Source organism: Dipteris shenzhenensis, chromosome 18, assembly GCF_047967505.1.
Source record: "Dipteris shenzhenensis isolate YYH24624 ecotype China chromosome 18, Dip_SZ_1.0, whole genome shotgun sequence".
NCBI classification, from domain to species: Eukaryota; Viridiplantae; Streptophyta; class Polypodiopsida; order Gleicheniales; family Dipteridaceae; genus Dipteris; species Dipteris shenzhenensis.
Window position 1 is genome coordinate 54110318 of NC_141613.1, and position 13818 is coordinate 54124135.

The 13818-nt window shown below is 44.1% G+C and overlaps 1 protein-coding gene across 1 annotated transcript in view; it reads right to left on the bottom strand.

The window, feature by feature from the left end:
- The window catches only part of LOC147891429 (secretory carrier-associated membrane protein 1-like), a 40653-nt gene that overhangs the window by 23626 nt on the left and 3209 nt on the right, over positions 1–13818 (bottom strand). Inside the window, exons 3-4 of the mRNA XM_087389100.1 lie at positions 3510–3611; positions 3348–3410 (exon numbers count right to left, since the gene is read on the bottom strand). Of these exons, the coding sequence (XP_087245226.1) occupies positions 3348–3410; positions 3510–3611 (165 nt within the window). The remainder of the gene's footprint in view (positions 1–3347; positions 3411–3509; positions 3612–13818) is intronic.

The window sequence follows — 13818 nt, forward strand, 5'->3', positions numbered from 1 at the left end:
GCTTGCAAGCATGTGTGGTGAGTCAAGTAAACATGGGCATCACAAAGGGGTTTGATGCCAAAAATAACTTTAGTAACTACCACAGACACGCCATTTTGGTCATGTTAAAATGAAGAAGAAGCAATGATCTCCTGCCAAAAGGGCCATGTCAGCACATTGCGCCTATTCCCACATCATCGATGGTCCATACATCGCTATGTTCACAAACACCATCATCTGTACAGTGCAACATGGCACTCTGCCACATCAGCAGCTTGCTGGTACTACGTACCGTCCGTACAGTCTGCCCTGTGTCATGCATGCCATGTCATCTCGTTGGGTGGTTGATTGCCACTCCTATAATCATCTGAATGCATAGAGATGATGTCAACAGCCATATGCTATCTTAAAGATGTAAAGTAATCTCATCAAGGTGATGGATTGCTGCATTTAGATGCTTATGTAATATTGCAGGGTGACAGAGGGTGGATCATTGACCTCCAACACCTTCCCTTAACGTCTACACTTTGGACTATTTATTTGGTCTCAGGTTAGCTTGGTCTTCCCAATACTAGACTCCGGAATCTTTCGAAACCCAGATGGCAGCTTATACTTGGATATTGATGAGAACATAACCGTTGCTTTGCTTACTAAGTTTTTAAATTTTCCCGTTCTTTTTTTTCCCTTTTTTTTATTTTTCTCATTTACTCATAAAGTCGCTTACAAACTCCCTTCTTTCCTTTGTTCTTCGCTTATTCTATATAAAAATAATAATTTGTAAGATTGGATATATTCTAGTCTTATGAAGGTATATACAGTATTCCCAATACTAGACTCTTCCAGTGTCTCTATGTACCATTGGAAAAATTTTAGAGGTCTCCGCTGTGAGTTGCTTTGAGCATGCGGTGGCTCAGCCTATACTTCCTTTCCATTGAACTGAGTGAATGCCTATGGAACTATCGCTTTCCTGCTCTCTATGCAAGAAGCGATCTTGGCTGTCCTGATCTGTTAGAGGTCGTTTCTGATACTCCTCGTGCAGCCACTTCCCCTTTTTGATCAAGGGTCCTAACTTCAAACTTTACCTTGATTCCGTTCTTTGTTATGGCATGAACAAAGAGAAGATTCTTGTAGAGCTTAGGAACAAGAAACACACTGTGGTACCTTGGTCTCACCTTTCTCTGTGATGATACCTATTCCTTCGACTAGACACTTCGAGTTGTCACCAACTGCGATTGATGACCAGGGATCCCTCGGTCTGATGATACTGTACCATCCCCTCTTGTTGGTCGTGTGCTGGGTGGCACCACCTAGACATCCTCTGGTTCTGTTACCGTGTTGGCTACCAGTGGTATCTCCTCAATGATGAGGAATAGCTTGTCAATGAAGCATTAAGGGAGAAGGCTTTAAAAAAAGGAGTCCACATTTCCTTCATTCAGCTACATTGCTTGTGAAGACTGTAGTAATTTCATTTTAGTCTCTCCCAAACGAACATTTCTAAGCAGAAGATGCTTAGAGAAAAAGCTAGTAGGGCAATGCATTGCTTAGATAGAATTAATTGGGTGCATGGGTAGAGGGGTCACGGGGCCAAAATTTATCTACTGTTGTTAGCTTTCACAGTTTTTTTAAGATTCAAAGTTCTTTGCTCCTCCTTCCCATTCTCATCCCGATTTCTCATTCACATTACGTGTTCCTAGCAATTGTGACTTCCTTGTCTCCTTGTTTGTGCTCCTGCCATCATGCTTTTGCATCTTGCCATCCACGTCTAGCTTCTCCGGCTCTCAGCTAAAACAGCCTTCTTCTCTACATGTGACTGTTCTTTGGTACTATTTGATCACTCTCACCTGAGTTCTGAACGTAAAACCATTTGCTAGCTCCCACGCGCATGTTATCTTGCTGTTACACCTTGCTATAGCAAATTACAGTTTGATTCCTAGCCTCCACAAGCTTTTTGGACAATACAGTTTGAACCCACACCTAGACTTCATCATCATTCAGCGATTTTCTTGCATCTTGCTAGATTTCGTCATCTTTTGGTGGTAGATATGTGCTTTTCTTCATCATTTTTATTTTTTTGCATATGAATCTCTACTTGGACCCTCACTTGGAGACCCTTCTTGATCACAATTTTCATCTGGGGAGCCTCCAAGGCAAACTATGATTTAATCAGAAGGGTCTCCCTGGAATTGCATTTTGATGTTAAGTTTTTGTGCCTATTTTTAGGATATATGTATCATCTCAGTATTCCTTGTCACTATGTGCAATGTAGAAATTCTCTAGCTCATAGGTGTTCGGTTTTGGATGCATGGGCATTGAGACTGATGCTACAATTATTTCTACTTGGATTTGGAGATAGTTTTGAGATTGGAGATTTGGATTGAAGATTGGCAGTGTTTACGAGAAAGAATTCTACCAATCTTTCTTCCTTGTTTCAGTCCAAATTTGCAATAGCATTAGACAGCAAGGTTAGTAAAATAGATCTTCTTGAAGAGATTCGAAATAAGGTACTCAGTCCATGTTCAATGTGCATGATTCCTAGCCTCTTGAAAGCTTTTTGGACACTGCAAGCTGAACCCACACTTAGATTTCATTATCAGCCAGCCTGTTCTTGCTTCTTGCTAGATTTCGTGAAGAATGTTGACATGGCAGACCGCTGATGTGGTAAAACTGCCACGTGACCTGTTGGCTGATGATGTGGCAGTCGGGTGTCACGTAGCAGGTCGGCTGACAGATCAGGTCGACTGATCTGGCAGGCGAGATTATAATCTCCCCTACCCAGTTGCAGGGCTATAAAATGGGAGCTTTCAATCCCACTCTCCATCACATCGATTGTCTCTTCCCTCTTCATCGCTTGAAGTAGAGCGTGGTTTCCACCAGTGCTACTCGTGGTGGAGATTCATTTTCCACGTAATTGGGCTGTTTTTACACAGATCTTGAATCACATGCACAGTGAATTCACTCACATGGCAGCAGTGGCAGCGCTCCTCCAGCAGCAACAACAAAGACTTGTTGCAGTGAGAGAAGCCCCTCGACAGCTCATCAAAGATAGAGCTTTTTTCTTCATAGTTGAGTCTCGGTTTCCTTCATATATCCAGTGAATACTCCATACAGATAGGGGAAATAGATGGACCAGCATTGTGTATTGTGCTTTCTGTCTTCACTCTCTCTACTCTCATGCACATAGTCTCAGTCTGAGCTCAGCAAGAAGTTTGTGAAGTTTGTAATAAGTAGCTGGCTAGATTGCATGTTTATTAAATTCATTTGAAATCAACAAGGTCCTTGGAAAGCCAATTTCTTCTTTGCAAAGGGACATTTCCACAGACACTGGCTCTAACAAGTAATAAAGTTGCAGTAAAAGTTGAACTATTCACCTGCTCTCTTCTTCTAAGTTCAACCTCCTTTGCTTCAAGTTCTCTCTCTCTCTTTTTCAAATCCTGCAGGAAATTCCATGGACTTGAAAAAGGCACGAATTCCCCAGCGTAGAAATCATAGCAGCAGCCACATCAAGTTGCAAGACAAAAAAAGCAGTTTACCTTAGCATTTCCAAGGGGAATATCAACAGTCACATCTCGCTCAGCTACTGGTTCAGGTGAAAGAGATGTTAGCTTTGAAGCTTGAGTTACACTACCTGCATGCTGCCAAGAACATTCTAACGATGTGAGAGACATACACAGTTAAGGCATGCAGAGAAAACATTATCCACATGAATGTAGAATTCAGGAATGCAAACAGTATCATGAGGTCTCCAAAAACCATTTCATGCAGTCTATCCAGGTCTGCTGCAATTAATTCTTCAAGCTAGTTTATGAAGAGCAATTGGATAAGTCTCAAAAGAGATCAATCGCTGCATAAACTCAAAGGTAGAAGTTTGCTAAAGAAACAGCACAATTAGTGCCCATCTGGATACCAATGCTTTGTTGAAATAAAGAGTCTCTTAGAGTTATGAACAATAGAAAGAAGTTTAACCAACAAAGGACATCTTCAGCATCTATAACCTTTGTGCACCTTTTCTTTTTCAAATCAAGGTCCTGCTTTTTAGATTTCATCCAACAAAAAAACAAAATGCAAGGCTAATTTTTCAACTCTTAGAACCCTTTTTCATATCTAAAACTGAAAACTTGTGAAACAAGCTTTCCTATTTGTGACTTCAAATCGTCCAAATCTATCTTAGTGAGAGTGTAGCAAAATTAAATGTTTCAAGCAAGATTGATTTTGGGGAGTTGATGTAATAAGCTACTTATTGGTCCCATAGATCTTTTTGGTCTTCCATGGATATTATCTAGGCTATACATTGATGAGATCACAACCTTCATTGACCGTCTAGGGGGCGAGGGATCATTGTTGGCTGATCTAGCAGAAGACAGTGTCATCCTGTCTTCCTCAGCAGCAAGCTTACAGAGGCACCTAGAGGCCCTAGAGGTGTTTTGCTGAGATAGAGACCAAACAGTCAACCTTGGCAAGACCAAACTTATGATCTTCAACACTTGGAGGGGCTTCGCTTACGCGGGGAGCCAGTGGACATTGTACAATTGTTCACTTACCTAGCGGCAGCCTTTGTAGGTCCATTCTTCACAATGACCCATGCAGCCAGGGCACGATTTACAAGAGGCTAGGGAGCTCTAGCTTGACTAGAGAGACTATGCTTCTTTCAGGCACATTTCTAGGACCCCCCGACGAAGGGATCTATTCGACACATTAGTGACACTGACGGCCATGTATGCGGCACCCTTCTAAGGGGCGATCTATCAACGACTGAGTGGCAGCACTTCGAGAGGTTGCAAGTGACTATGGGATCCGGATGATTCACAGCAAGCCCTCAGTCCCCCACCAAAGCAAGCCTTCGAGAGGTTGCAAGCGACTCTGGGATCCAGATGATTTAGAGCAAGCCCTCAGGCCAGAATCCTATAAAAGTTGCCCAAAAGAGTGATCGGCCTTTATTGAAAAACCAAATTTCTGCAACCCTCCCATTTGGGATAAGATGAATGAGACCCTTTATAAGTAAATTTGGCAAAGCATCAAAGTTCCAAACACCTTGCAGGGTTGACGTAACATGGTTACGTCCCTAATCATGTCCTAAAAAGCAATTAAAAAGGAAAGCATCAACCTATCTAAGCCCGAACACTTGCCCTTGTGATGGGAAATGCTCCAAGTTGATGCCATCTTCCAGACGATCACTTATCTCCATAGGGTCTGGGCCTTACCTAGAGGAAGATTACCGAGATTAGCACTAGAGTCGTCCATATGACTAGCTGAGAGTGGGGTTAGCATTGGCTTGGTATGCACGCATATCCAAATGGTTTTGCAACCAGGGCATCCAGATGGACCATCCACCCCCCCTTTCAGTACAACTTAGATGCCCCTGACCATCTAATCCCATGGGATAAGATCATCCATATTATACGGTTGGACCTACTAACTTCATACGACACGGACTCTTTTTTTTTTTGGTGGGAGAGGGGGAGGGGAGAGGGATTAGGAGTTTCCCACCAAGATCTGATTCTACAATGATCACTTCATAAGAGTATCAGTGGATGAAGTGATCATCAGACCCCAACACCTGGGAGGACAGACGAGTCTCACATGCTCCGAGAATCGCTATTGGAAAGATGGAGGTCTCGTCCCATCAGTTGAGGATTGAGGCCGGGAGAGCCACAAGTACACCCAGAGAGCAACAAATCTGTAGACTCTGCACATTGGAGGAGGTGGAGACAGAGGAGCAATTCCTATGTACTTGTCCTTATATTATGAGATCCGAGGACAATATCATTGCTTATTTTAGGAGGGACACGGGTTTGGGCCTCTCTCTTGGCTGATTCACTTCGAGGACCAAGGTTCTGTTGGTCTCTACCTAATGGAGATGCGACGGCATGGAGAGACCTTGTTGCGTCGTATCAGAGAGCAGGAGGAGACAACGACACATGAGACCGAGCTAGATCGATCCCAACGACATGTCGCGGAGGTGGAGACAGAGGATCAATTCCTATGTACTTGCCCTTATATTATGAGATCCGAGGACAATACCATTGCTTATTTTAGGAGGGACAAGGATTTGGGCCTCTCTTCTCCAAGCTGATTCACTTCCAAGACCAGAGTTGTGTTTGTCAAGATGCAATGGCATAGAGAGACCTTGTTGCGCTGTATCAGAGGGCAAGAGGAGACAGCGACACATGAGACCGAGCCAGATCGAGCCCAACGACATGTCACATATTTCTACACATTTGAGTCTGCCCCTGGACATAGCGGAGTAGAGGAGGAGAAGGTAGATGATATGAGGGCTCATTGGGTCGATGGGATGAAACGACGACAACGAGAGATGCAGCCAGAGATGCAAGAGCCGCACACGATGCAGAGACAAACCAAGGCAAGGTTCAGCCAATCACAGCTACATTCGAGGGGATCGCCCGATCAAAGATGTCACTATCAACAAGACCCGCCGGATAAAGGGATCACGGAGACCACGCCCTCCGCCGCCGTATACACAGATACGAGACATTTTCGCAGCTCATAGGAAAGCCACCCTAGCACCGGGTTATGTATTTTGTCTCAGAGATTGAGTACTAGTTTTGATTTCTTGTATTTTGAATTCGGTTTAGCATAGTACTCACCAAACGGCCTTAGCGAGCCCTCTCCTTCAGCCCATTGTGGCTTGTGTGGGTTATCTTTGCTTGTCTCATAGGCCCGCAAGTCTCTCTCTCTCTCTCTCTCTCTCTCTCTCTCTCTCTCTCTCTCTCTCTCGCTCTATGTGCAATCTTTGAGCTGGTTATTTGTAGTGGATAGGCAATGAAACCGTCATCATCACGAACAGCTCTCTCCCATAGAATCCATCATTTACAGCAAACAGCTCTCTCTCTCTCTCTCTCTCTCTCTCTCTCACAGCACACTAAGGCCCAGAACAACTTGCCCAAAGGTTTTTATTCATGGGGGTGATCGAGATAGAGGAACATTTTCTATGTGTTTGCCCAGTCTACTATGAGATCCGATCTACTATGAGATCCGAGGGCGCTACCGCTGCCTTTTTCAAGACGAGCACGGCTTTGGCCCACTCTCACGACTGATCCACTTCCAAGACCAGGTCTGTATTGGGCTTTACCTAATGGAGGCCGCACCACAAGGCACTGAGGTAGACCAAGCGCAAAGATAGGTCACAGATTTCTATGCATTTGACTCAACTCCAAGGCACTCTGGGGTAGAGGAGGAGGAGCTAGCCGACATGAGAGATGTATGAATCGGTGGAAAGAGCCAACACAGCACTGTTGGATGAGGGACACAGAGACCGTACACGATGCAACAAGCGACCAAAACACACATGATCGATGTTCGACCTATTTTATCTCTCCTCAGAAGAGATCGACCGAGGCGAGGCGTTACCCTTGACATGGCCCATCTGATCCAGAGATCGAGGAGACCACGCCCTCCACCACCACGGGAGACAACCCGACAGATGCAGATACGTAATCTCTTTGAATGTCATCACAGAGCCACCATGGAGTTTGGATACGTGGAGCCGGTCCATGCACTTGGGACTCTAGCTCTGAGCACTTGATATTTTCATGCCACCCTCATGTTATTTTCCTACTTTTTTACTATTTTATACCAGTGAGCCCTTTGCCCCAGCCCACACTGGTCTATATGAGTTACTTGATTCCGTACTTTGTCCTATAGGCTCGCGAGGCCTCTTGTGGACGTCTCTCTCTCTCTCTCTCTCTCTCTCTCTCTCTCTCTCTCTCTCTCTCTCTCAGCACACTAGGGCCCAGAACAACTTGTCGGACTGGACCCTCCCAAAGGTTTTTATTCATGATAAAAGATTCTGAATACAGGGTTCAGTATAGAGCTGTGTTACCAAAATACAAAAACATGAGTAGTTTTAAAAAGAGCTTCAAGCTCATTCATTTGGCAACATGCCAAGTGTCAAATTCTAAACTACTTTCCTAATTACATGCCACTAGGGGCAACTCTAGAGTCTTCAAAGCACTAGGTCACGCGAGTGATCTCCGAAGCACTCGCCTAGCTCCATATTTCTTGATTCTTCAATCCTTCTTAGTACATGCAACCATTAGCTAAAGCACAAAACCATGGCACCCATTAATGGTGAGCGTTTTGCATGCAAATAATGAGCCGTAGACTAATCCTAGTTTCTGTGGGCGTCCCCACCAAGCAAACATGTGAACAAAACATAGAACACAGATCTTAGTCGACTGAGGTCAACACTCTTGGTCGTAATTAAGGGGCTTGACCATCAGTCAGAGCGCCTTAATTATGGCCAAGTCTCTCCAACCGAAGTTGGCGCACCTTGGTTAACGAAGTTAACCCTCTTGGCGTAAGCCAAGTCTCGTTGACTAGAGTCAGCAACTTTAGCTAACCGTGGTTAACCATCTTGACTGAAGCCGAGTCTCCCTAATCGAGGTTAGGCTTACTTAACCGAGGTTAAGTATCTTTGACCGAAGCCAAGACTTTGACCAAATGAAAGTAGCTCTTTGAACATAATTAAATAAATGAAGAACTCTCATTAATTATGATCAATAAATGGTCAACTTATGCTTTGACTTTGGAATATTTATAGCTTGGTGACATCCCCACGGCTTCTATTTAGTTGACCTCAACTGAAAAGCTTCCTTGTAAACATCCAAAAGCTGTGGATGATCAGACAACATGTCATCATCCATCCACTTGGCATCCAATGCCGAATAATTCTTGAACTTTACAAGGTATCTGTAAAATTCCTTGCCCTGAGGGCCTTTAGGTACAGTATGGTACAGAATCTGTTCTGGCTGAAGAACCTCCTTCAACTCATCCACTTCTGATGGATCCTCTATTACTAGCTCTATAGGCTCTACTATCTAGCCCTTGAAATTTCTTTAGAAGACTCACATGAAAGGCATTGTCAATCCTCCAATGCTCTAGCAGTGCCAATGTGTATGCAACCTCATTAATCTCTTCTGTAACCTTGAAAGGGCCATAATATCTGGGAGATAACTTTGCATACACCTTTTGTTTTACCTTTAGCTTGCGGAGCCTAGCCTTCCTCGAACTTCAAAGGCACCCAATCCCCTTTCTTGAGATCTAATTATCTCCTATGCTTATCTGCAGCTCTTTTATGATTTTCTTGAGACCTTTCAATTGCTGTCTGGACTTGGCTGAAAGCTGTCTGGAGGACTCTAACAAACTGATCTGCTGCAAATATTTCATCTTTGGTCCTCAGGATAGGTGGCAGAATCACCTTCCCATGAATGACCTCAAAAGGGGCTTTCTCTGTGGAGTTGTGAACTATATTATTGTAGTCTGAACCTTGGTCACCCACGTACCATTTCAGCATATCCAACGTTGTAGAATTTGTTACCTCACTTTGACCATCTGTCTAGGGATGGAAAGAAGACGAAAAATTCAGATTCGCCCCCATATTATCAAATAAAGCCCTCCAGAATAGACTGGTCATTCTGGGATCTTAATCAATGACAACAGACTTAGGCATACCATGGTGCTTAAAGATCTGTGCCATGAAAAGCTTGGCCATATGATCTGCCTTTATGGTTTTGCGAACGGGAATGAAATGAGCTTGCTTGCTGAATCTATCAATGATAGTCCATTTCCATCATTCCCTGACTCTGATCTTGGCAAATTAAAAATGAAGTTCATTGCAATACTTTCCCACGGTGCCTGGGGCACGGGAAGAAGCATAAGTAGGCCAAGTGCCTTCCGTGTATCATATTTCACTTTCTGACAAGTGAGGCATTCTGTGACAAACTGATGTATATCTTTCCGCATCCCTGGCCAAAAGAAATACCTCTCTAACGCTTGAGTTGTTGCTGTAATTACTCTATGCCTAGCATAGGGAGGTGCATGGCATTTCTCCAGAATCTTTTTCCTCATCTCCTGGGTGATGCATAGGCAGTCATCTTTCATTAGATACCCATCTTTCAGGGAGTAGTGACTCACATCTAGCTTCGTGTTCTTTAATCTTGGATATCAACTTACTTGCTTTGTTGTCCACTTCCACAATCACTTCCTTCTTAGCAGTTTGTACTTCAGTGTGAACAAGATCTTTGACTTTAGAGACTAACTGCGGGGTACAGAGGGAATCCTTACAAGATTTTACAGCCTCATCAATTACTGCCTGCTTACCACGCCCTTCCAGGATGTGAAGTTGGGCCTTTACTTTTGCTAGCTCCAACCGTAGCTCTCTCACTACCTGCTGCAGGTAAAAAATCTGATCCTGCTGCTCAAGGATGGGTTGCTTTGAGCCTTCTTGTTGGTAATTCCGTGCATATGGAGAGGCATTAGTCAATCCAAAAGGCATCACCAGATACTCATACAACCCAAAAGTAGTGCGAAACGATGTCTTATGCACACCCTGAGGTTGTATCCTCACTTGGTAATAGCCACTCTTTAAGTCTATCCTACTGAAAATTGAAGCCCCATTAAACTGACCCAGCACATCATCAATGCGCGGAATAGGGAATCTATTCTTGATGGTCATTTTGTTTAGTGCGCCATAATCAACACACATACGGAATGAAGCATCTTTCTTCTGTACAAGCAGTACAAGGGAGCAAGGAGGAGAACTGGGCTGAATCAGCCCCTGGACAACAAGTCCTGCACTTGGGCCATAATCTCCTCGCTGAGTTGCACTAACTCCGTATGGAGGCCTCTTAGGTGGCTCACTGCCACGAATGAGTTCTATGCCATGATCTTCAAGTCTCTCAGGGGGTAACTCCCCTGACAAAGCGTCACAAAAGCAATCTTTAAAATTTTCAAGAAACTGAAATTTATTTTGATTTGCCTCACTTAATTCAGCATGCATTTCAACATCTCTCTCTTTTACAAAAACCATGTAAGCTGAAACTGCAGAATTTATTTATTTTCCAACAGAACTATTTGATACAATGGGAATAGTTTCCCCTCTATTCCTAGCAGCCACACGCTATACTTTGCCCCTATGTACAAACTCCAACACTCTCTCAGAAAGAGTCAACTTCACTGCCTTGCGATGGAACCAAGGCATACCCAAAACCACATCGTGATGTTTTAGTGGAGAGATGAAGTCGTCTCCCTGATCCACATAACTCTGTACATGAAGACGGAGCTTCCCTATCAAGGGAGTGACTGGCACAAGGTTCCCACAGAACATCTTGTCAACATCCAGAGCCCTGCCCAACTCCTCCGTCTTTATTCCCAGCCTCAAGGCTAAATCCTCTGATATAAAGTTATCTGTAGCCCCTGGATCAAACAAAATCAGCGCTTGCTGGTCTCTGATCTTGCCCCATGATAGCAGCAATTCTTGTTCCCTTGGGTTTGAAACACAACCCATCACATCAGGAATTCCTCTCACCATTGCTTTATGCGGTCCTCGTGGGTTCTCTGCCCCTTTTCCCTTCGGAGTTGAAGGCTTTTCTGGGCACTAGGCAGCCACATGTCCCTCTTTGCCGCATCCGAAACATTTACACTCTTGCCTGAAAGTTTCAATATATTCAGGGGTAAATTGTGGTCTTCCCTTATAGGGCCTTTGTACTTGGTTTCCCCTCGGCTTCTGAGGCTGAAATCCCCACTTCTGTGCCTCGCAAAACTCTCGTGTTTCAAACATGGGGATCGCTGACTTTTTATCCCCCGGTATCCATGCCTGTAGTGAAGGCACAGTAGTAGGATCTTGCATATATATAAGACTGGCCATATTGACTGAATGCATAAGATCTGAAATATCTTTGATATCCTTAGTGTTCACTTGGGCCTGTATCTTTGGAGTGTGTCCTGCCCGATACTTCCTGAGTTGAGTCTTGTCAAAGATTTTCTTGAAAGGTGAAACCTATAAATATGAGTCCAAAATTTCTGATTATAAGACTCAATGTGCATACTCTCCCAACCAAGGAGGACATGGTCTCGAAACTAGAAAATTTCAGTGAGTCTTTGAAACCTCATATGGTTGATTTGCATTTGATTGGTACAGCCAGTGCATGGTGGATAGCTAAAACTACTAATTATACAGCTCCCAAGAAATGGAAGGATTTCAAAGAAAGCCTTTTATAAACAATTTATTCCTAAGCAGCATCAAATTGCCTTATGAATTGCATTGCCTTCTCAGCTTGACCATACTGGCCATTGTAAGTGGCAAATCTCACTGATTTCCCACCGTCTTTGAAGTCTTTAGTCTCTACTTTCTTGCCAGTCTTCTTCTTCTTCTTCTTCGTCTTATGCTTTGGCTTTGAGGATCCACAAGAAGAAGATGTGTCAAGGATAAAGAGGTAGAGCTAGAAGAAGAAGAACTAGATGAACTATGATGATACATCGCCTTTTTCTTCTTGGAAAGAGAACCTTCTCTTTTCCTCTTTTTGCTGTCCTTATGGGAAGACTTCTTACTCTTTCCTAATACCTCATCTGTGGAAAAAGGAGTAGGACTCAAGGATCTCTTTTTGCCCATCACTTCCTGATTTGCTCCAGAAGGAGGCTTCTCTGGCTCTTCCTCAAAGAGAGGTTGTGCCATCCTGCGAAACAAAGGGTCGCTTCTTGCCTCTCCCAACTGAGTAATCAACTCTCTGTAGGCATTCTCTTTATTTGTCTGCATACCCTCTGCCTGCCATACCTGATCAAACTCTGCCATTCCCTCATGGGATGATTGGGCATGCTGCTGTGAAGCCATCACTGCAACTTATCTGAGTTTTGCAAACTCTCTCACACACTTTGTATGCAACCGATGCACTCAACCCTTGTTTTCAAGGAGAAAGTTTGGCTTGATTGGGCCAACTAACTGAACCTCTGACCAGGATCGAACTAACCACGAGTCTGCCAGGCTGACTGCCAACTAACCCTCGCTTGCCAACACCACATCATCAGCTGAGCTGGCAATGTCACCTCAGCGCCTGTCAAACCGTCTGCAAAATCCGTCGAAGATCTCTGTCAGACGTCATGCACGTCTCCCCGTCGCCTGTAGACTACGCTTATGACATTCGCAAAGCGTCGCAACCACCAGGTATGTCACGGCCTCAAAATCCTATTAGGATTCTTCTGTCATGAAATCTTATGTCAGACATGCACCTACGTGGAAGCGTTTCCCTGGCTAATACTGTCACGCCTGGCTCTATGCATTCACACTTTCTTTTGAGACCCCCAAGGTCTAGGCAACTCAACGTGATCGCCTAGGCAAATTTAACTTGCTCTTTGGTCGTCAACACAAGATTGCCTTCAAGCTTCGTTGTCGTTTCTGCTCTTCACGACGCACATGGACTCCAACTAATTCGCCTTCATCAAACGCAATCTTCATGTAACGCAAATGAGCTTCTAGCTCCTTATTTGGGGATTGCGCTAGATGTGAGCCACCTGGTGTTTCACCGTTTTGCCAACGATTGCGTTCATCGGGTCATTTATCTCTGTCGAAAGCATCGTGTTGTCATCTGCTCGGGGCAAATAAAACCTCTGGATGTCATCTCCTTCGGTTGGTCTTCCGTCGTCGTGTAGATGTCCCCTATGCAAAGCTTGTTGTGCATTGACAAACTTCAAAATAGCTTGCATCACGATTCCTTGTGGCATTCTGCACGCAACCCTTACTTGATCGTCGCAGCTTGAAAAAACCATGAGCCTTGCTCTGATACCAATTGAAACCGTCATCATTACGAACAACTCTCTCCCATTGAATCCATCATTTACAACAAACAGCTCTCTCTCTCTCTCTCTCTCTCTCTCTCTCACAAGACACTAGGGCCCAGGACAACTTGTCGGGCCAAAGTTCAGCATAGAGCTGTGTTACCAAAATACAAAAACGTGAGTAGTTTAACAAAGAGCTTCAAGTTCATCATTTGGCAACATGCCAACTGTCAAATTCTAAACTACTTTCCTAATTACATGCCACTAGGGACA